General features: G+C 34.4%; 2 protein-coding genes across 2 annotated transcripts in view; both read right to left on the minus strand.

The window, feature by feature from the left end:
* LOC106715531 overlaps nucleotides 1-14300 on the minus strand; it is a 59539-nt gene extending 45239 nt beyond the window's left edge. The window contains exons 1-2 of the mRNA XM_014508832.2: nucleotides 13888-14300; nucleotides 6500-7410 (exon numbers count right to left, since the gene is read on the minus strand). Coding sequence (XP_014364318.2) covers nucleotides 6500-7259 — 760 coding nt within the window. The 5' untranslated portion in view covers nucleotides 7260-7410; nucleotides 13888-14300. The remainder of the gene's footprint in view (nucleotides 1-6499; nucleotides 7411-13887) is intronic.
* Nucleotides 14301-23091: 8791 nt separating this feature from the next.
* Nucleotides 23092-24021, minus strand: LOC123721940. Its single transcript, XM_045682292.1, has one exon. It carries the CDS (start codon nucleotides 24019-24021, stop codon nucleotides 23092-23094), a length of 930 nt encoding a protein of 309 aa, XP_045538248.1.
* Between the last annotated feature and the right edge of the window lie 1475 nt (nucleotides 24022-25496).

Below are 25496 nucleotides of genomic sequence, written 5' to 3' on the forward strand. Positions count from 1 at the left end.
TACACGTGAGAACAGCGCAATCACTTTGATGCGTGCACTTTTATTTTTGAGTAAGGTTGAGGACACATTCAACCCGCTGCAATAAAAACTTTTTACTATTAAATATATATGCTGTATTGCATTATGAATTTAAATGAATTGTCCATTGGAGATGGTATGGCGTAATTAATTAAAACATCTTGTTGGTAACATTTCGATGTAACTATATGTACCTATCTTCTTAAACTTCATTGGCTTTAAAATCTAAGACGTTTGATATATCGTGTGTTGTAGAAATAATCGTCATATTTGATCACAGGTTGGAATATAAATTTCTCAAGTACAGTATTTCAAACTCCACGTCCGCTCCGCTTATTACAGTGCCCTCTGGTTCTGCCATACAATAGTAGTAAATGTGCTGCGTGCTCGTAACACCCGGTATTAATTACAATGGCGTGCGTGTCACAGATCTCAGCGGCAGTTACAATGATGCTATCAAACTCCTTTGTAATCAATTTAAATAATTGTTTCTTTGCTTTCATTGACACAACAATCACCATTAAATAAACCGTTCGGTGACCAAACACCTATATCAACAACTACTTAACAATTTCGGTTTCACCGGAGATACGGGTACGATGACAGTTTTTTTAGGACAATAGAAGGAAGTTCTTCTGGTATTGTAGATGTCCATGGGCGTCGTTGTTCTCGTTGTTGTCGTTGTTGACGTCGGTGTTCTCGCAACTCGTTTGCCCTCTTATGTTATAAAAATAACGTCTCAAGTATTCTATAATACAGAAGTATAATGATAGACCACGATAGGTGCGATACTATGTTATAGCGATATTAACAAGATCATGTCGTAATCAGCCACGGTGGAGGCGGGACAGCTGCCGGTACGCCAGTGCAGCGGGATGGATCGGCGGAACGCACACCAGCTGGCGAGATTAGCGGCGGATGTTTTAGGTTTAGTGAGCGGAATCTTCACGGCGTGAATGTTTATCTTGCCATTTTGCAGGAAATATACTGTTGATTTAACATGCTTCATTGGGTAAGTATGGAAAGAAAAAGGGAACACTTTAACTTAGCCTACTTATTGTCACAAGTTATAACTCGATAGTCCTCTGTCATCTTTAACAATATCATTGTTATAAAACTCTTCATATAGAGCTTAATAAAAACGTAAGCACGCGCTAAAAAGCGTGGCCCATTACGAAGCTTGTAATGTGGGCAGCAAGTCAAACAAGCTCACGTCTCGCACGACGCGGAACGTAATGAATCGCGCCTCTACAAACATCGTTCGCGACAACAACTGCTCTCTATTTATTAGGCTAGCAACAATATTGTTACAAATGCGGATAGTCCTGTTCATTAATTCATCATTCAATTTATCCTATTCTGTATTTTACTTTGTGTCAACAAATCTAATAAAGCATCACTAATAATAAGTAATTTTCAAAGATCCTAAAGTCATGAATCTATATTGAAATTACAGTGCATTAGCTTAATATAAAATAGTGATATATTTAGCCTCTTGTAAGAATAATATCAGTAGCAATAGGATATACGTTGGTTTCCTCAATCGTAGTCATCGTAGCATTATCCCGTGAAACATAAAGGTGGCCACAGCCGTGCGGGCCGTGAGTTATGTTCGCGGCATCAAAGCGATACTTTACTGACAGGCGATTTACCGCGCCGTTAACGCATCGCACCAAACAAAATATTGAGTAATTCTGAGCCGATTGACCGATGGCAGCCATTACACGTCTCATGTATTTAAATTAATGAAGATTTAACACATACATTTCGTTTACACCAGTTGTGTTTCGTTTATAATTACAATGGTCGATTTATTTTATTGTATTACTAGCTGTCGCCCGTGAATCTGTCCGCGCGGAATTTTAAAAAAACTTTATTAGTAGTCTATGTGTTCTTCTAGACTGTGTTGTACATCTATGCCAAATATCATCAAGATCCGTTCAGCCGGTCCGGAGATACGTTCAAACAAACATCCATACATCTAAACATTCACATTTATCATATTGGTAAGATTGTTTAAGTCGATGAAATTACGATTGTATATTAAAAAAGGGCGCCATTTAAATCTTCGGACTTTTAACAATCCTCTGTCGTTTCTATCACACCATTTATGAAGTATTTATTGATTACTAATTAAAACGAAATATTTAATTTCGTTACATATAGTGGTCTACACTAACGCGCAAGTTTGGCAAAGACTTCTAATCATTTCAATATTATTCTAATAGTTATTTATTACTTAGAATAAATTTCATTTAATAATACAAGTATACGTAACTTTATTAAATGTAGTAAATAATGCTAAAACGTATGATAATAAATAAAGCTAGCGTAATTAAACTTATCTGTTGTTTATGACAACAAGACAAACATGTATCTTGAGTCACGGATTAATATTGCTTGTGATGTTTCATAAAAAGGGAAAGTGTACGTGACGATATCAGCTAGCTAAAACAGTATTTTTTCAACACGTAAACAACATGTAGGTTCTATGAATCAATCAAAGTGATATATTATTGTTATATTCAACAAAAAATGGGAAAGCTTATGTAAGCTAAATTTTAAGCTATACTGTTTAAATCTCAACGCGAAAGTTATATATTTTAAGTATAAAAAATCCAAAAAAAAACAGATTAAAAAAAAAACAAAAAAAAAGTATAAAAAATGCATCAAACTGAGTGACACAATTTTAAATACTTATTTAAATAATTTATTTTTTGTTGTCTCCTATTTTATGGTTCATTGAAACCATAGCACATGTCGAATAAATATTTATTTCTAAAAAGTTTGCCAGGACAATGTCAGTTAGATGAAGGTAAATTTTACTACATAGAACCCAATATTTTCTACACATTTCTGTATTTTAACTAGATAAACTACGTAATTTAAATAAATTGTTTTAAATCTAAAGCTATTACGCAGAGTATGTTTGGTGATTCATTCCCATTTCTTTTTATTTGTAAGTTCATGCCCCGAGCATTAAGCCAACAGGCCGTCTAATATTAGTTGAATAAGTGCCGATTTAGATTTAATTGCGGCTTAGGTCCCCGGGGCGCGGGCGCGCGGGCATTAATCTCGCTCGTCGCAGGCTCGGCAGGAGTTGTAAATCAATGCGCTAACGCACGATTAGAACGTCTGCAATGTCTTTGTTCCACTCACTTTTATTGCGGTTTTGAGTTGCCCCTCAATTAACGATCGAATGTGACGACAAGATGCTTTTAAGACCACGTTTGGTTCCGTTTTTTTAGTTAAAATATGGTTTATTTGCTCAGATGGAAGCTCTCTAAATAAAAACACAGATATGTATATGATTCAATATTACAAAAGAAAAGACAAGAGTGATCATATTGTGTAGACTGAATGAGGTCTGAATAGCGCTTTGCCCTTAGCTTATAATATCTTTGCCAAATTTATCAGTAATCGCAGTGTCAATATCAATAAAGCAAAGCAGACAAAGCAATTTGTATGGAATTAGCGAGCCGTGTCTCGGCCAAACGCCCTCATTAGTTGCCCGCGCCTGCCACTTGCCAATCGTTGCCAGTTGTCAATTGCTTGGCACTTGCCCTATTCCAGATGCCAGGTGAGAACAATTAATAAACAAAGCACTTTACACCCCCATCATACTTTAATACCTGATTGTATTAAATTCCAGACGATTTAGCATATATAGATCTGACAGAGGAGACAAGTGCAAATGAAGTTTCGACAATTTGTTAGCTCCATACTTGGTATTCGCGAAAAACGCTTAAAAGTAATAAAAAAAAAAATAAAAAATAATAAAAATGTATTTATTTAATTTAATATTTTATTTAATAATAATAATGTAAAGTGTTCCCATATTCAAAATAAAAAGCTTAATTTTACTTAGAATTATCTCAAAAAACAGAATGATTTCTTTATAGGAATTGTCGAAAAAAATCCTCAAATTTTCCATGAATTAACAGACGATTTAAGAAGCAAATAAAGTAGTATTTAATGCAACTTTGTCAAAGCTATTTAAGACAGCAAAGACGTTATGGTGCGAGGTATGCGTCTCTAAAGTTGGCGCAGAGTATAATCTCAATAAGGCAGATGACGGACTGAGGACAGATGATAGGGAGAGCAAACGTTGTCGAAGGCTAGGGTCGCCAGCGCTCTATATACGAGTATATCAAAACTACATATATTTAATATCCGAATATGCTAGTGCTTTACTATAATTTCCCAAATTTACCAGTAAACAGTATACAATAAACTAGTCAAACTTTTTTGCTTTTATTGAATTTTTACACTTTTGTTTTTCCATCCATATATAACAAAGCTTATGGCACAGTGAGTTTTAAAATATTTGCTCATATTATAAATTGTAACATCCCAGAATCCAAATTTCTAACAAAGCGTTTAAATTAAATAAAAAATTGTATGGCGACAGCCCTACAGCAAGGCATCAGCTCGCGATCTATTGACGCAATAAGCCACCACTTGCAGTACTACCACAGGCACTGCACTCGTATTCATACAAATAAATTCGATAGCTAAAAATACATCGCCAGCCCTAGCGGACGTGCACAGCTGCGACGCGCGGGTGACAACACAGCGACAATTTATAGGACTGTCCTAATTGTTCCATAGACAAAGCATAAATTTAGTTTACTATGTTTTGAAATTTTCTTTACTTTAAGTAATAAAAAATTGTAAGAAAAGGACTTTGATAAAGTGGAATTTGCACATTTTATTTTTACGATATTTTCGTTGAGTTTCAGTCCGAGATAAATGAAATTATTCAAATTTAATTTTAACTACCAAAAAATTCGTATTGTGAAATATTTCTAACAAGCTGTCACCCGCGACTCCGTCCACAAGGAATTTTAAAAAAAAAGTAAAAAGTAGCCTATGTCTTTTTCCGGATTATGTTCTACATCTGTGTCAAATTTCGTCAAGATCCGTTGAGCCGTTTCGGAGATACCTTCAGACAAACATCCATCTACACATTCGGATTTATACTGTTAGTATGATACACCATTCTAAAATTGTGTATTCACCCTAGTTATCACGGATACCTTATTACCGCGAGGACTGCCTTGCTCATGACCATATCACGACCGATTAAGATCTAAATTGGCTCATCAGTGTGTTAGCAGATGATAAATCCGAGACGCGTGCGGACGATCTCTATTAGTTGCACTAAGCATCGGCAATGGGGACGCTGCGCTGGAATGGAGACGAGACGGTCACAGATACTCAGAAATGTAATTACGTCGATTGACTAATAGCTATATGTTGATCATTACTCAGAGTGTAATGTGCCCGGAGGTAGAATGTGAATGCGGTCATTAAGGAATATGTCAGACGTCGATATAGATTGAAGTAGCAAAGAACTGTATAGTAATGTAAATGTAAATTCTACAGGAATTTGAAATAGACTGACGTGTTTATTACGTATGTAGGTATTGTAGTATTAGACGTTGTTTACCCCTATGACTCCCATACTGTGCAATTAATTGAATCAATTAATCAAATTGTAAGCTATAATTTTTTTATATCATAAGATGGCAAACGAGCGAGAAACTACCTAAATTCGACGATATAGTAAAGTGACCGCTACCCAACATTATAAACATGTTTTCGGAGTTAATAAAATGAAATATTCAATAGAAAAAATCTGAAATATAATAAATTGTTTGAACATTTGATTGACACAATCGTGCAATAAAAGCAAAACTATCACCATAAAGTCAGCGAGATACAATTTAGCGTGTGTTTATTTTCTTCTACATTGTAGTTAAACTATTAATAAAACTTAATACGACCGTTACGTTTGAAACGTATTAAAATCAATAGTTTACACAATCGGCCATTAATTTTAAAGACGAAATCACCAGCTGTGGAGTCGCCCGTAAAGTCCCAATTACTCGACGTAAACGATTCCCAAACACACGGCCTCATCGACTTGTATTAATATTATTACCCCGCTAAATATAAACACGACGCGGCCGCAACTCTTTCGTCTAATTGACTCTGATTTACAACTTTGCCGGTTTATAGCCCGTTAGCTTTTTCGCAACTAAACGAGTTTATGTTTGTAAATGCCAAATTGAAAATTGAATTTCATCGAAAGGAAATAAGATATCATTTGGAACGTGTCAAAGAGAGAATGGAACCATTTCCTTCAGGACATATTTCGGAAGCCACCCCGTTGCGAACTTCGAGGAATCGGTTGTTTATTTTTGCGCGCGTGTGGGATTTTTGATGGTTATATCGATGTTTTGAATTTGGGAAGAACGATAGCCGCAAGATATATTGTTTATGTTTCAAACGGCCGTCTGTTTTATGGCCAATCATTTGTCTCAAACGTCGTTTTTCACGCAAATGTGTATTTGAAATATTATTTAATAAATAGTTAAGTTGAGTCGTTTTGTCTTAAAAGTCGAGTCTTTGTGTTGTTTTCATCGACTTAGTTTTCACAAGAGAAGTAAACGAACAGATAAATTATGCACAATACCTTTGGCGACTTTATCCTCGTCCACGCTCCATACTGGCGAATCCTTTGACTTTGGCACTGATAAGTTAAGAGGTTCCTCGGCTTTGCCGGCGTACTGCACTGCACTGTCACTGCACTGCTCCGTCCGCGCGCGTTGCAACAGCTGCTCTTGCAACCGGTGCCGGTGCGCACTAGTACAAGCGCGTCCCCGACCCTCCAGCACCTGTACAACTCTGTTCTCTGCACTCTGCTCCTGACACACGAACTGCTTGTTCGTCTCCAAGTTTCTTTTTACGCTTATCAGCTGACCGATGGAGGACTTTTTCTGTTCCTCGTGTATGCTTTTTTTGTTTGGTAATCCTAATATATACTCTATAGTATGCGGCGTCGGCTTCTTCGGTGGCTTCCCGTACACATGTGGATGCCATGACGGCAAACTTTCCTCTCTTTGGTTGCTACTTTCACACTCCTTGCTTGCCGCTTGTTCGTTTACTCTATCTTCCGATTCGAGATCTGATTTCGTTTCGTCTTCATCTGCTATAACTAATTCTCCTTTATCATCGTCGACCTCTATCTTCTCGTCTTGGTCCTCGGGACTGTCGATCTTCTCCCCATATTGATAGTCTAAAGAGTATTCATTGTGATAGTTAACATCGATCAGACTGTCCCCCTTGCCGTTGAGATTCGGTGCGACGTATGTAGAGACCACAGTTTGCATCGCTTCTCCTCCGGTCTCGTGCTGCTTTTCCTCTGTGGAGTCCGGTTCGTTTTCCGCGCTCATGTGTGCTCCTCAGCCGCGATTCGTACGGAAATAGTCATTCATGTTTGTTTTTATGATTGTATTAGCGCTCAATAGGCACTCGGCGATGCGATGGCGAGAGGTTGTTTGATGTAGGCGCGGCTTTGAAGTCCGCGCCGATGTTCTCGGCTTCCTGTAACAAACAGACCGACGATTTGAGTCTCATTGAGTGAGTGAACGCGGTAGTAATGGGTGACTATGCTGATTATGACTAGTGCGGACAGCATTAATCGAGGTTCTCAAATTTATGAAGCTCAATAAAACTGTTAAAATTTTAAAATTATAAATTTGGACATTGTTTAGCAATCTAAGTATATGCTATTACCTTACGTATCCAGCCTTTGAAATAAATGAAGCTTACGATCAATATTCTACGTATATTTGATATAACAAATACTGGCAGGTCATAAATATAATTTATACTACATGCTACAGATCTCTAAATATTTTTATTCACAACTAGTGGTTGCCTGCGACTTCGACAACGCCGAATTCGTTCAAATTCCCGTCAAAAAAGATCCAACCGTTTCTGCTTTGATGCGGACAGACATATAAAAAAAATGAGATTTTTGTAATACGGAACGCATATACATCATGTATGTGATTATATATTTTTTTTAAATTACATACAGATACTCCAGTTTTATTTATTGTATAGCCAACATGTTCAGACTGTCCGCAATTCATTCAAACCCATGGCGCTTGTAGTCTGGATGGAGTAGATCTCTCTGTATTTAAAGTGCATTCCGCAATTTCGCATCGTTTCCGCATCATATTGCAGTGCGGCTCTCATCTCATCTCATGTCTCTATTCTAATTTGATATTAACGAGTAACAGCAAACATGAAAGGCTTCTTATTAAGACGATCATGTTAGACAAGTTTGTATATCAGTCAGACTGTTCTATTTCTATTGCATGGTGCATTTGAAAGGAAAAAAAGAACTTAACTTAGAACTTTACTTGACTAACTTAGACCTTCAAATTTTATTTGTAAGTGAAATTTCGAATAAGTGGTTCTAAATTTGTTGATAAAAGGCTATGTGTTCGTTAGTGCATAGCAACTTAGACGCTGATTGTCAGACTTTATAATGAAATAATCTCTAACCATGGATTTCTTCTATAATACTTGTTCAATACTTGTTATATGTAATATTGAATACAAAAAGCTTGGGCAGTACCAATCATTATGCAACTATATGACATGTTCGTGTAATGTAACGTTCAAATCCTGCACACTGTGGTTGTGCAAACATTTACTGATGCATTTATCCAACGTAATTAAATTTACATTGCGTTCGTTCACAAACAGTAGCTGCATACACTAAAACAATTGTTAAACGTTGCTACAACACAACTATCATACTAACCGTGGCTTTCTGACACCAAAATCCCCGTTTAAAACACATTGTTATCTCTGTTTTATTAAAGACGAAAGACAGGGATGAAGATACATATATTTTATACAGAGCTTTTGATGTCAGAAATTCACGGGAACTCACACATTGTATTGCAATTTCGGGACAAAAAAATGACAAATTTTAACGAGGCCACAGTCTAAATTTATGGGAATATTTATTTAAAAAATAAAAATATTAAGTATTCCTCGTAAATCTCTTATCTCGTTATAAATTTTCTAAGTTTAAAGATACTAGTAGTTACTTTTTTTGTAACGAAATTAGTCTCCACTAGTAACCCTTCAAATAATCAAAACAGCACCCCGCACCTGAGCAAAACCACCGTGCGCTATCTACCCCCGTGCGCTTAGTCACACACACGTAAACACACATACACGCAAACTAACACACGCACACAGAGCACGGCGGGGCTCGACATTTGCTCATACTTTCATCAGTGACCGCTGATTGATTTTTATTGGGGAGCCGATTTAAGGTTGCGCCATGCTTACTTTGTCAAATATTTCTTTCTAAAAATCATAAACTTGTTTTTTTTTTTAATGAGAAGCAGAGACAAATCATGGGTAAAAGTAATCTTTCATTGGTTTTGGTGTAGACCGAAGTAGAACATTCTGTCTTAAGAACCTACGCCAACGGTTTCGAGACTCCAAGTTTCCTTAATGAATGCCAACCTTTGAACGAAAATGGCCACTTTAAGAAGAAGATTAGGGCAGTAGTAAGCTTGCGCCATAACCATGTGGTGTCACATTAAAGTTTTTTTTAATTGGAGAAATGAAAAGATATAAGTTCGAGGGATTTTTTTCATTATATTTGTTACTATTTGCGCGGTAAACATATTTTATATCTGATTACTTAGACAACCTGAATACTTTATAACTCAATGACGATATCGACTTCTTCGACATCAATCTTCACCAATAAAGCAAATTATGAATAAAAATGCAGAGGCAGCCCTATAAAGAATTGAAACAAGCAGAAGCGAAGCGACAACATCGTTGGGGCTCGAGCCGACCACTCAGTCACATCATGGCTAAATAAAACTCTTTGTCAGACCTTTTATTGAGACACTAACAGTTATAAAAACTGTTACTTTCCATTTTGCGAGTAACTTTGTAATAAGATGTAGATTGATATTTGTATTTGGGGAAATTCGTAATTAGTCGCTGTATAATAGTTTACTATAATAATAAAGCTATCTAATCTATGTTAAGATAAAATATATAACAGTAATTTATATCTAATAAATAAAATATGACAAAGCCATAAAATATTTAAATGCTAAAAAGCAAATAATATTAACAGCCACAATACTACATGTGCATAAGAATTGAAGTCATAATGAAAATGATCGATGTCTACAGATCAATTTAAAACAATTATATGTCGGCGATTCAAAAGATTATGTTATTAATCGATATAATACGTCGACAGAAATGAGTTGCGGAAGTCCCGCCGTTGACGTCGACGTGTGTGGGCCCTTTGATACCGCTAACAACTTTGTTACTGCCGCCCCTGCACTAAACCTGAGATAAACTGAACCCTTTACCATATACAATAGGTATCAATTTCCTTAATATGAAGAATCGAAAAGCAAAAATATCACGGTTTTATTATAATTTTAATAGAGACCGTCGGAAGTTACATGGCACTCGCGAATCCAACATGGCCGCCTGACAGAACGACTCTCAAAGCAAATGGCCGCGTTAATAGTTACATTTCCTGAATTAATTTACGTTTTTAATCTTCTTTGATTTTGTTTAATATTGTGAACGGTTAATGTTGTCAGTGAGCTGGGAATAGCGACCGAATGCCGGATACTGCCCACTTAGAAAACATCATACGGATGTTAAAAACATTGGACGCGATTCGACAAACAGAAATTCGTGAAACCACTTTAGCTTGCAATGTACTTTTTATTGAAAGAAATTAAAACATAATATTACCGACCCAGAGGCAATTTAATTGTTGCATATACATTAAAAATAAAAATGACTACCATGGTTTATGATATTTTATTTTTAAACCTAACAAATCATTCGCTAATTCTTTCTTACTTTTAGAAAAAGCAGTTATTTCTATTAAAAAAGATTATTTCAACCAGTAACTAAAAAATTCCAAAGAAATGAAGACTTCCTGGACCTCCAATCAAACTAAATATTATCAAACATACCCAGAGCCTGCATTCCACAATATTGCAGCGAAATCAGTTTGACAAATACTGACGTCATCAGTACCGATCTCAGAGATGTGATCAACTGATTGATATTCAATAACCAATCTTATTTACATTACAGCAATGTTCATACTCGTGTAATAGCATAAGTATAAAAGGTCAAGCTCATGTTGTTTTGCAATTAGGCTTAATAGATGCATTGTAAAATACGTGTTAGTTGTTTATAATAATTGTTAACTGTGTTGTGTAGATTCAATTTAAGATTATAATGTTGGCTGTCAGTTAAGGTTGACATTTGTCACAGATAACCTAAAAGGTAACGCGCGTGTTGTATCTACGAACATAATGATCTATTTACAACTTCTCATATTGATACAAACGGGGTAATACCGTAATTATAAAATCGTATAACATTATAATTGTGCATTTAAATATTAAGTTTAAAATTTATCTTACTATTATTATAAATGCTAATGTTTAGATGGATGGATGTTTTTTGAAGGTATTTCCGAAACGGCTGAACGGATCTTGATGAAATATGGCGCATATATAGAACATAGTCTAGAAGAACATATAGGCTACTTATAAGTTTTTTTTAATTCCACGCGGACGAAGTCGCGGTCGACAGCTATTAAGTCCATAATCATTAAAAAGTATCATCAGTTAATCGTACTGTAATGAACATAAAACGATCGATTACCAAAAATTTTGATTTACTCGACTTATTCTACAAACCTTCTACAGAAGTAGACGTGGCCAGTCAACCCCACATCTGCAGTGTTATCTGACGTCACAGCTCTGTGGTCGGCAATTAATTCGAGTACAGTCTCACTACGCGGTTATACCTTAATACAATTACAACCAGTATAATGTAACTAATCGATCTCTTAAGCCGCATGTACATACATATTTACTATGATAAACATACTTACGTATATGATATTACAGGGACATTTTGCGAGAGTTTATCTGTAAAACCTTTTTTTAATAATATTTCTATATTATTATTTCCCTGTCCTTATACTAAATAATATTTTCTGTATAATGTTGTGTCTCTAAACTATTGAATCGTATTGAATTATTGTTTAATGGTTGGAAAGCTTTTCACACGAAAGTTAATCACTCGTTAGTTACTAGCTGTGGCCTGCGACTCCGTCAGCAAGGATTTAAAAAGACGTTAATAAGCCTATATGTTCCTCCAGACTATGTTCTACATCTGTGTCAATTTTCATCAAGATCCGTTGAACCGTTCCGGAGGAACGTTCGAACGTTCATCTAAACTTTCGCATTTATAATATTAGTAAGTTTAAATGTAAAAAAAAAACAAGATAGAAACAGAAAATACACTTAATAATACAATAGATTGAGAATTTAATGGTCGATTACTTTATCCGTTTTGATAAAATAATCCCATTCCAACGACAAGAAACTTTAAAAACTTATTTGTTAATTGTTTAATTGGTACTCAGAGATGTTAAGTGGTTATTAAAGGATTGTTTAAATAACCATTAAGCAGCTGAGTTTCTAGAAAGTGGTCTATTTAGTAAAGCTTTATTGAAAGTAACAATTTGTTGGCTCGTAGTTTGAATAACTGTCAAGTCAATGATCCCTTACTCGACCCCGTCTCAAATTTCTAATCACGGGGCTACCGTGTCTGATTTCATAAAAACAACCTTATTAACGAGAATTTCTACTACTAAAACAACTTTAAAAACAATATGTTGTCAACTCCCTTATTCTAATAAGAATAACGAGACGAAAATATACTTTGTTTTGAGAATTAAAATTTTTATACTAAAAAAAAACTCACATTTTAACCAACTTAGACACTTTAAGGTTTTTTAAACGTGGATAATTTTAAATGTTCCGTTGCGTTATTATGAATTAATAGTATTAAAACAGCAATTAACTTATGTATAATGAATTCAAGACAAATCCTCGAGGCGATGAGGCAATGCCAACTAGGTCATTCTTTAAGAATCACCAACGAAATCTAGTTCTTCACCTGTGCAATTAAACTAATTAAGAAATGCTACTCATTGCTCTTATTCTATTATTTTATTCAATGGTTAACCTTGTATCTTATGTCTTACTTAAATTATAAATTCAAGAATTTGAATGTTTGTCGCAACATAACTCCACAACGGATGAACGGATCTGGATACATATCGGAGCAAATTTAATTCTGGAATAGCGTATAAGCTCTTTCAAATTTTCAAACGAACAAACTTGCGAGCGATTCCTATTGATATTATTGACTAGTAAAAGAATCTTTTGTTTACGTAAGATTCAGAAAAATAAATTTTATTTATAAAATCCAATTGGATTTCGAATCGAAATAAATTATCGGAAATTCATATTCATAACCATAATAAATATAATTATTAAAATAGTATTACCGGTTAATGATGTAACAGATATCAAATCAAATCAAATTCTTTATTTTCGGACAACATAGATCCATATTTGGTTAGTAAATTACAAAAAAAACTTAAAACTTAGATGACTAGGGTTAGTAGAAATAGTACTAGTGGAGTGGAGATATGATTTATACATTTTAATATGAAATTACAAACAAACAGACGAGCATTAGTCAAGCTAGGGCCTGTTACAAAAGGCTTGTCAGTGCAACAGAGTGATGTGTACATAATAAAGTGATTAAACAATGCATGTAACACCGCGATAACGCAATGACACGCATATTCATGGCGTTGTCACTGTCATTTCGACACACATTATCAAAATTTCTGACACAAAAATATCACATGTTAATTGAGGTAGTCGAACATCATTAATACATTTTTTTATAATCCTAATCTTCCTAAAATAAAATGACACCATAAATTTATTTAAAGTTCATCCAAGTTTTGTTTGTAAACATGGTATTATTTTTTTAAAATAAAAACGTGACTTAAATCAAGTTAAAATTATCAAAACATTTTACTAGATAATTGCAATCTGTCAACACTAATCTTTAATCAATCTTCAAATCGTAACTCAATCAAAATTTCGCAATACTCACCGAACAAGTCCAATATCCGTGACATAAATCACTCGCACGTTCACGTTAAAAAAAAACACTTTAACACACAGATTAAATAACTCGAATAAAGATTAAATAAAACGAAAACAATCAGTGTTTCGGAACGATTCGTGAATGGGCCACTTCCGAGCTCGAGTGTCAACGCATTGTGGCGGGAACAATGGCTGCGGGCGGCGGGCGGGAGACGCTTGTGGAGCGATTGTCGTGCGACGGAACGCGGGCCGTACTGACGCCAGCGCTGTGTGGGTGTGCGGCGGTGGCGCGTACGGACACGGCTGTGCGCCTGTGTTGCGTTGTGTATGAGTTGTGTGTAAGTGTGAGTGTGGACAGAGAGCTGTTGCCGCGGCGATCCTCGCAGTTAGACTAACTCACATCCAAATCGCTTAATTTTATGAGTTGTTGCCTTCTCCACCCCCTCGCTGGGAGCTAGCGAACTGACCTTTGCACAGCGGTTTAGTTAATTATTTACGTTGAATTAAGAAGCGATTATTTAAAGGACTACGCATTCAATCCAAACGTCAACATACTCATTCAATGACTCATCGTATCTAATAAAATAAACAAAAAACGTTCTATGTAAAACAATATTTAGGAGTAAAACTTACTTAAAAGAAAATGTAAGGATGTGCAGCTTGAAATTGTGTACTAATAAATAAGACCAAATAAATCTTGGTTTTAGGCAAATTTATTATTTCATATGATATATGTTTACATGATCATCAGAATAGTATAACTATAGCCCGGAATATTTGCAATACTTTAGAGTTACTAACAAATAACTATTTTATAGATAATGCAGAAAAATATAATCCCGTGACAATCATTTAATATATTTTAGATTAAAAAGATTAAAATTCATTCAATTATCATTCAAAAATGGCTTATGATAATAAAATATACGATCTAAATAAACACTATAGAGGCGCAGATAAAAAACAAATTAAATTTATCTGTAATTACATTTGATCATGATGTATATGTTTTTGATGAAATATAATAAAGAAGAATCAATTAAAAATTATAAATAATTGAATGACTAACAACAACTAATACTATGCAAGCAAAAATATAATTTTTTTTTACTAACATCGTCTTCTTAAACTTCATGGATATACGATTCAAAAATAAATATTGCAACCTCTATAACTCTATAGGATTATTCAAAAGCTTCAAATTAGTTATTTAAATTACGTTCCAAAAGGTCGTTTTTTATTTCTTTTTTTTCTACTGTACGACAAAATTATATCATGAACGGATAGACAAAAACTTATGTAAAAAAACTACGTACACTTGTGCTAAAAATTCAATAAAAGCTATTAAAACAAGAAATACAAAAGCACTACATGACAAAGTTCAATCGTCCGAGGCGTTTAGCGCCGGCACAGTGGCAGTGGCAATAACTCAGCGCAGGAAATCACGTCAGCGCTCAGCCACGCACACACGGGCACCGCACGCACACTCGCCCGCCTCGCCTGTTGCACGCTCCTACTACACACACGGGATGAAATGGTGCAACGATTTAATGGACTTTAATTGATATAATTTAATTATTAATTGATAGACTTCTAGAGTATTAATATTGGATATCTGAATATTAAAATACTTAAATGTAATTACGTATACATTTTTATGACAAATAAACATATATTAGACATATACCAGACTAATGAGTAATGATTAATGATAATGATTAATGAACACTATATCTTTGTTTTTTGTATAGTTTTATCTATTACATTTTAAATGTACAAGCTTGACAATTTATAAATTTACATTTCTCAAATAAATCCTTCAAAATAAATCCTTCGTGGATTCTTGTTATTTACTTACAGTTAATATTCTATGACATGCTGACTTAAATTAATTTGTATTATCTGTAACAATTACGTACGGCACTACACGATTTTAATGCATGATTACTGTTATAATAAACTTATCCACAATTATGTACTACGATAAAAATGTTATTAGATAATAAATAATGATAACATCAATTTAACGGATTAACACATATAGCATATTAATTCAAAAGCCATTTACTAAATTAAATCTTGCGATAAAAGCTTTAGATAATTTTTATCTTATGTTTATAATTGTATTTTTCTGCTTTTATATTGTATAGAATGATTTACTTTTAAATGTAATGATAAATAACTAACATTATAATTAGATTCCAAATAAATAATTGCAAGAATTATACATCTATGAACCAATTTAACTCTTGAGACGGTTATATTATTAAGAATACAAAAATCAAGTCACTTCAAAGAGAACAAGATATTGCATTAAAACTCTTTTCTGGTATCATCATTCGTACATAATCTATGTCGTATTATAAATTAGTTGATTGCACCATAACGTAGTGGATGGGCAATAAAGGTAGTTTGTGTGCGTAACGATGGGCATATTATTGTGCATGCATAGACGCGGCGATGCGATGCGATGCGTCTCAATTAACCTTCTATTTGAGCAACTTAACTATGTAAATATTTTTGTTCAACATTAATTAGGCTTTTTTAATTAACTGTACATCTTTATCAAATAACATTTAATAAAAATGCTAAAATAATGGATCAAGTAATTAAAGGTGATAACTATTATTTGATTAATCTTTTATATTTACTGTTAAATTCCTCTAAACTAAAATATGTATTTCAAAGAGGTCTCTTTGTAAAAATGTGTAATATTTTCATTAAAATTATGTTGAAAATATTAACGACGAATTAGCTGTAACAATAACATCTACGTCGTAGCAATATGCTACGCGCGCTTCTTACTTTGCTTACAAATTGCATACGAAATGTCTACACATAGCACATATTGTGAGGTTTGTATGACTTATGTGTATGTGTGAGATAATAACAGAGAAAACACAGCTGTCTCTAATGAAATTAGTAGTCTATTGCCTACGAAATTTTACAACCGAAAAATCGCACATTTGAAGTTCAAAAACATCTTTATTACCTAAATATTGGTGTTCTTAAAAATCTGAGCGTTTAAATATTTAAGCCAAAGTTTTTAAGCATTCCAAATAAGTTTAAAATTTTGTTCTGAATAAACTTTAGGCTCTAAAGTGACGCGTTGTTTCAAATGATTTGAATATAATTTTTATATGCTTCGCAGTACCCCTGTTCTGATAATGATATGCGGGTGACCGGCGCTATTAAGTAAGTCATCATAACGTTTATTGTCAGTTTTATTGAGCCGTTTGTTAACTCCGGATAGTTCCCAGAAGTCCTGTCACGCATAACATTATTTCAAACATTAGTTTATCATAAGAATATTTTATTTTCTAATTTTAATATGACTTGTAGGAATTTTAAAGGCAACTGCTAAGACTGTGCCAAACTGTTATATTGATTATATTAACGTTTTTAATTCGAATCTCAAATAATACCAAATTACATTCAAATTATAAATAATTATTCTTAATTGGGTGTCCATATTTAAAAAAAGTTATCAAAGAGTCCTGTCAAATTAGGCCACAAAAATGGGTCAACGATGCAACAGTGTAGTACAAAAAAAAATGATTTAGGTAACCTTTTTTTAACAGACTATTAAAAGTGAGTAATTAAAAAGACCATTCTGTTAATCGCTTCGGGTGGGACGAGAAAAAATGTTGATGAAAAAACAGTACAAACATCTTCATCACGTGTAAGCATTTTTTGTGCTGACGAGGACTTTGGAGGCTATTAAACTATTAAAAGATCGGATTTGTTGAGTTATTTTTACCGTGAAGCTTAAATAATAATTATATTAAGCCATCCAGTGAGATAAATAAAAACATTTCAGAGCTCACAACTATAGAAAGAAATTTTTTAACTACAAAATTGAAAAAAAGGACAAGTTATGCTTTATAATTTTGATACTAAAGGTACCTACGTTATTCTATTAATATAAAACAATATTTAATAATTAATAATTGTAACGAACTAACATTTAAACAATGTCTATTATAGTCCGAAAAAGTTTTCTTACCCGGTGGGCATAAGTCAAACTAAATTGTGTTGGCACACTAGCGCCACCCCATCAATATCATTGTAGTACTTTAGCTCTTGTCATGTTTTTCTTTTATATTATTTTCTATACTTATGTATATTCTAACTACGCCAGCAGCGCCTCTTTTACCGGTCCACATAAGTTAATCGATCTTTACCTGATTACAACTAAATTAATATCAATTAGCGACGGTATTAGTTAATAGATAAAAACTATAAAAGTTTTCACTTAAACGAGATTAAATTAAACGTTAAATGTTGTTGAAAATATAAAATAAATTGCAACATAAAGTTTTATCAAACAACACATGTAACGTATATCAATACATTAGAGGTGATAAGAGATATTGAAAATTAATAACAACATCTTAGTACAAACATAGATATGTCATTAAGTGCTTAGTTGATTGTAAAATATACACTAATATGTTTAATATTAATTTATTAACTTCCTATCTATATAGTACATTAAAAAAAATATCAAAATATATTAAAAATAGTATACCACCGGCTGCGGTATCCCATGACTCAAGCAATCAGTGGTGAGGGCTACAGAGACAGGAACTTCCTCACTATGCGTGCGGTTTCTAAAATAACTGCCTTTTGTACTGCACTTAATCCAACTGACTTTAGAGAGAGCTTCTTTAGATGTTGATCGAAGTTCTTCGCTATCAATCTATTCACAGATAGGAGTATCGGAATAATAGTAGTCGATTTCATACTCCACATGGCGGTAACCTCGTGAGCCAAGTTTAAGTTAAATACATATATCATTAAAATTCGAGTTTATGTATGTACTTGTGTTGCTTATAACGAAAATATAGTTTTAAAAATCCGTATGTCTGTCTGTCAGCAAGCCCACGTTTGTTTCGGGTAATATCCGAAACGACTGGCCCGATTTTGCCGGGATTTCAATGTGAAAGTAGCTGATACGCGGCTATATTTTAAGGTTACTTTTTAAATTATTTATTTTAGTCCGAGCAGACGAAGTCACGGTCAGCTGCTAGTTTAACATAAATTGAATACCATTTTTTATTTATTTTAATTTCATTTCTGTTTTATGACAATCGAAAGTTTGTGATTAAAATTATTGTTATTGGTATAGACAAACATAGACATCAGACAAAACCTCTTCTCATGGATAGGCTTGTTTAAAAAAAAAAACAAGCGACATAATTGTTGAACGCAGGTAGCAGACCGATGTTATTTAGTTAATAAAAATTTGTCGGAATCAAAACAACATTAGGGATCATTCAGAGTGGAAAGAAAGCCAACAAGAAAAAGAAAGAAAGAAAGAAAGAAGAAAGAAAGAAGAAAGAAGAAAGTTTATTAACACAAAAAAGATTAAACCAAAAAACAATAACCTTATACTAACATAAAATTACACATAATTAATCTGGAATATTAAGTTACATTTATGGTATTTAGGGTAATCTTGTGATGCCCACACTAGGCATAGCCTGTATCGTGGGCACCGATATTCAATAAAGAAATACAATATTCAGAACACAAAGTAACAAAAACCCTCATTCACGGCATTTTAGCATTTAACAATTATAAGTTACTCCAGTATACAATTGAAAAATAAATAAATAAATTTAAGTAAATGGAAAAATAACAAAATAAAATTAATATAGATACTATAAATATGTATGTATGGTACGGATTTATAAATAGATAAGATATAAATATATTAAAGGATCTAGGATTGTATCTTCAAAAGGTACTCAGTATCTTTATAATCTAAGGTAAGCAGCCACTTCAGTAAGGTGGATTTGGCTTGTGGCAACGATTTCTTTAATAAATCGCAACGCTTTACTACCGAGTTATAAATATGAAATTTCATAAAGGAGCCCGTGCGTTGTGCAAAGTAGCATTTAACTGATGGCACGGGTAAAAGGTAGACTCTGCGAGACAGCCTACTTTTGTGTTCAGCGGATCCAAGCACACTTTTATGCACCATCATCACAGTTTTGTATATGTATAATTGCCTTACGGTAAGAGTGCCAGAATCTCTGTATAGATCCGTCGTGGGGTACCGATAAGGTTTTTGCATCATGACTTTTAAGACGGAACGTTGAGCTCTTTCAATTCGAATCATAGTGGTGGCACTCGCAGCGCCCCAGCAAGATATGCAATAAGTCAGAAGAGATTGGCACAACGCAAAGTATATGCTTTTTAAAATATCTAAGCTGGTCACATCTCGTAATTTTCTCATGATACCAATTACTCTTTGCACCCGAGAGGTAAGCGATTCAATGTGGTCTTTAAAAGTCAATTTTTCGTCTATGAGGACTCCCAGATATTTTACTACACTTGTTCTTCTCAAGGATTCGCAGTCGCAGACGACGGTGTTACAAAGAGAATGATGTAATTTAATAACAGTACTTTGATCGGGTGCAGAAGCTGCTGTTTTGTGGAAGCAGATATAGTTGGTCTTTTTTACATTAAGGGTCAAGAGGTTATTTTGGAGCCAGACACTAACTCGAGACATACCTAGCTGAGAATTTTGAAGAGCTTCTTGCCAAGTCAAACCATCAAATATGATTGCAGTATCATCCGCGTAGCATATAATATCTGCATTACCTATTGATAAATCATGGATATCATTTATGTAAATGGTGAACAGCGTAGGACCTATAATACTGCCCTGCGGGACCCCAAAACTGATGGACTGCGGGCTGCTCATGACTTGGCCAATCCTAACACATTGCATGCGGTCTGAAAGGTAGCTTCTGAACCAGTCAAGGGCAATGCCTCTTACACCAATATTAAATAGTTTTTGTAAAAGGATAGGAGCAGACACTGTGTCGAAAGCCTTGGCCAAGTCTAAAAAGACAGCAACACAACATTTTTTGTCACCAAGTTTTGAAGAAACGGTGGAAATTAGAAGGGAAACTGCATCTTCAGTGCTCCTACCCTTTTGAAAACCAAATTGTCTCGGAGCAATAACATTTTGGGATCTCAGATAGTTAGCCAAACGGTTGTTAACAAGTTTTTCAAGCAATTTCGAAAAAGAACTTAGCAAGGAGATTGGCCTGTAATTCTCAATCTGTGTCTTGGGACCACTTTTATAAACAGGGATTACAGCAGCTAGTTTCCAGAGAGAGGGGAAAGTGCCACGTGTCATGCTCAAATTAAGGATAAAAGTTAATGGCATTAAGATAGCATCCTTAACGTGTTTTATTAAGAGGTTTGACCAGCCATCAATGCCTGTAGCTTTTCCACTTTGAAGAGACAAGATTAATGAGTTCACTTCTTCGCAATCTGTAGGGTACATGTAAAATGAATTTGGCGGTGTTGTTTTGGGTTGGACTTTTTTAGCAAGATCCGTTTCCGTCATATTGATATCTGATAAAATCTGATTTGCTAGACGATGACCAAGGGTGGAGAAGTAAACATTGTGTTGGTCGAGGCGCATACGGGTGGTATTTGTGTTGTCTGCTAACAATTCAGTGGGATCGTGCCTTTTGTGAGTGATGCCGCACATTGTTTTAATTGACCGCCATAGCTTCTTCGGATTATGTTTGTTTTCATTAATTTCATTCCTTTCATGTTGTAATCGTATTTTACGCAAGAGACTAACAAGAAAATTGTGGTACCTTTTATAAGAGATTTGCAGGATCATATTGTCTGGTTCTAGCTTTGCACGATGATGAAGGCGGTCTCGATGTCTCATGCAACGCATGAGTCCTGAAGTAATCCAGGGCTTGAGGTTATATTGCGTTCTACTCAAACGGACTTCACACGTATGCCTTTTTAAAGTAGCAACTAAAACATCCGAGAACTTTTTAACAGCTTCATTTACGTTAGTATTAGTTGTGACATCACTCCAGTCTCTCTCTGAAAGGTCATTACGTATGCCAGTAAAGTCTCTTTTAAGCACAGTCCGGTTTGGTCGCCTAAGGTTATATTTATTAAGGCTCAACCCAATCATAACAGGGAAATGATCAGTAATATCAGATTGGCAGACAATACCTACTGGGGTTAGGTTACGATGAAAGTTAGTGAAGTATATGTGGTCGAGACACGATGACCCTCTGGTAGATCTGGTAATGGCTGGAATAAATCCGTGCTCAGCTAGGAAGCATTGATATTCTAGGACTCGAGAACTAGTTTTATCCAATATATCTATGTTTAGGTCGCCAGCTAGGATCAAAGGTATACCACTGTTATTTTTAACATAACTCTCAATGGAAGATAGAAAATTATCAATGTTATGACATGACGGAGAGCGGTAAATGGCGAATATGGTGGCTGTATTTTGTATATTAACAGCTAGACAATTAGCATCGTTGATGGTTGGCTCTATAATTGACGGGTTCCAGACATCACTAACGTAGACTACAACTCCACTGTTTTGATTAATATTACGTTCTGTTTTGAAAGAAGTGTATCCTGGTATTTGTGGGACAATCACAGTCTCGTTTAGCCAGCATTCTGTCAGGATGAGTACATCGAAACTTAAATCCGAACGTGTAAGTGCAATGAGAAACGTATCAAAGTTTTTTTGTATGCTTCTAATGTTAAGGGCAAGTAGTTTGAAATTATGGCTTGATGTAAAACATTCTTTACATGATTCAATTTCATGAACAACACGGCAGTCAACCTTTAATGAGTCCAAATTATCTACCAATTCTTCTAGGATTTGATTGAATTTAATACTAAAATTATCCACAACTGTGTATTAAAAGAAACATACGTGTGTGTTTTGAGAAAGCTGCGCAAATTAATTGTAAGTGAATGTTTTAAATAGTACTTACAAGTGAAATATAAATAGGATTGATAATGAAGATCCTGAAATATAATAGTTAAAGTTGTAATATATACTAGCCAATTACTTGTAACAAATATTAAATGATTTAATACTATTAATTTATTAGACGACATGATTATATAGTCTATTGTACGTGAATATGGAGTATAGATGTGATAAACATAATAAAATATGGAACAGCATAACATTTTGACACGAAGCATAATAAGACACTGACTCTTACAGCTAGCAATTAAAAATGCTACAGGTTGAAAACAAACCTTTCTACATAGTAAGTGATATTTGAATTTACCATAATAAGTTGTCTTTACATAACAATGTATTAACCCAGGTCTAGGAGAATCCAAATAAACACTTATAACCGTAAGAACAATGAATAGAATGTAAATTACGACATATATAATTATATTACTCCGCCGTTGAAGCCGCAGGCCGGAAGATTTGATCCAGGTCCTTGGAACTACGTATACGTACAGCAGGCTTTTTTTCCTTCTCTCTGACATAAATTGCGCCATTGTTACACCAACAAAATGCGTAGCCTCCTTTTTTAGATCTCGTCCTGGCTTCGCGAAATAATTGCCGATTTTCCTTGGTAAGCCTTTCATTAAGATATATCTTACGTGCGACACCGGGTATCTGTAGGTCGGTGGTACTCAGGTTGCGACGCGACTTCGAGGCCTGAACTAGTTCATCTCGCTTATACCGCCGCAGCAGACGTACGACCACCGGGCGACACATCCCTTGAGCTTCGTCGGGCCTTTCGGTGACGGGAGCAGGGCGACGAGGCCCTGCACGCATGATATAGTCCACGTCATCATCCTTCAGTTCCACGCCGAGTTTTTGAGCAACGATCTTTACGGAATGCTGTAAGGTTACATTCTGGGCTTCAGGTATTCCGATAATTTCTATTTCGTTATTCGCGAAAGTCTGTCTTTGATTATGTAAATCATCCTCCAAACGAGCGACGGTAGCTTTGAGATTGGTTAATTCATAATCTCGTTGTTCTAATACTTTTAACCGTTTGTCAGTGGTTTTAAGTGAGGCGACAATTTCGTCCAGGCGAGAATGGCAGAAACAAATAGACTTGGTCACATCTTCTAGTTGTAATTTAAGAGAGGATATTTCCTTTGTCAGATTTCGTAGCTCATTTGTAAACTCAGCTAACTCGGAGCCGGTTTTTGGTAGCACGCTGCAATCGGGGCATTTCCAAGTTTTTTTCTTCTCAGCTGAATTAGCCAGCGGAACACACAAAGTGCAAAAACATTTTTCACAAGTAATCGAAGTACATTTTGTAATGTTAGCTTCTTTCGTAGTTTTCAAACATCCCGCGCACTTCATAGTGTTTAGTATTTCAGGCGAGCACTTTTGTAAGTACGAGTTAACGTAAGCAAAAAATCTTTGTATTTATTGCAAACGGACTACAACCAATTAACACTGAGTCACAGTCACGGCATATAGTTCGGAATACCAGTGGATGCGAATTTCACGGTTATGCAGTGGACGGAACCGCGAGAGTTGCTTGCGCGCGCGCTTAGCAATGCCCACGCGTCGATCGGTGAATTTTTAACAATTAGTTTTTAACTTATTAAAAAGATATTCACTATTTATTTATAGCACAATGTGTTACGCGAACTATGCACCACAATTTGTTGAAACTTTGAAACTATAATATCGACATAATACAATACTTTATAATTAAATACGCGGAGCGACATGAACTTCGATTACGCGCCGGAGGGTATTGATTGAAAAAGACTAACAACTCTAAAAAATATCTATCTTATTAAAAAAATATTACAGATTAAAAAATCAGTTTAAATTTTGATAAAAGACAATATCCCCAATATAAAAAAGTAATGTAAAGTTCTATTAATGGGTTTTTCATCGTGGGTTTCTGAGACGAAAATCTCCGTTTAAAATATATTATTACCTCTGTTTTTTTAAAATAATGACAGGGAAGTTGATATGTTTTATATTGAATTTTTTATGTCAGAAACCAACAGTCAGTAATTGTTTATTAAACAAAGATTAAAAAATGTTAATTTACATAAGAAAGATCCCTTTCCATTCCTTTAGTATATAATAAGAGCTTATAAAATTTAAATTAAAAAAAAAACTCTAATATTTTTAATAAGAAGAAACAAATGCTAGAGAACCCGTTATATTATAATCGTTCTAAGATTTCTGATCATTTTTTTGTTTTAAAATTAAGGTATTTAAAAGCCTCATGTGCTTGAGATCAGTCGGAGCCGATGGTTCGGAGTTAGGAGTGTTTTGTTTATAGCTTGATGGATAGCACATTAACTGTCGCTGATCGGAAACCATTAGGACTTGTTACCGCGCCTGCGCCCGCGCCGATCTGAATTCTGATTGAGTGATTAACATAAGTTTGTTTAAATATGCATTAGACATTAAATTATGTTAAGATTTTATTTGATACAGTTACGTTCGTCTTTTTATTAAATAAATTATCAAGATTTTATTAAGTTTTATTCAAATTTATGTTTGGTCACAAAACTGCAGTTGATAATGTCTTAATTTATAAATAGCTGATAAATAAGAAATAAATACAGATGTTAGAATCTACGGTACTAATTTCAAACTGATTGCATAGCATTCTGTTTGATGTATTCAAAAGGACTGTCTAAAAACGTATCGGGATTAGCAAATACTGAAATATTATTAACGTAAAATAAAAATGACAAGGCGGTTTTACTTTCAAGACATATCTATCATTGGATCTCTTTGCAGCACTCAAAGTTGTTAACTGGTATTCATTGTTATATTAAAAATCTAAGTTAAGAGTCTCCCTG

This window comes from Papilio machaon, chromosome 18, assembly GCF_912999745.1.
Source record: "Papilio machaon chromosome 18, ilPapMach1.1, whole genome shotgun sequence".
In the NCBI taxonomy this organism is placed as follows: Eukaryota; Metazoa; Arthropoda; class Insecta; order Lepidoptera; family Papilionidae; genus Papilio; species Papilio machaon.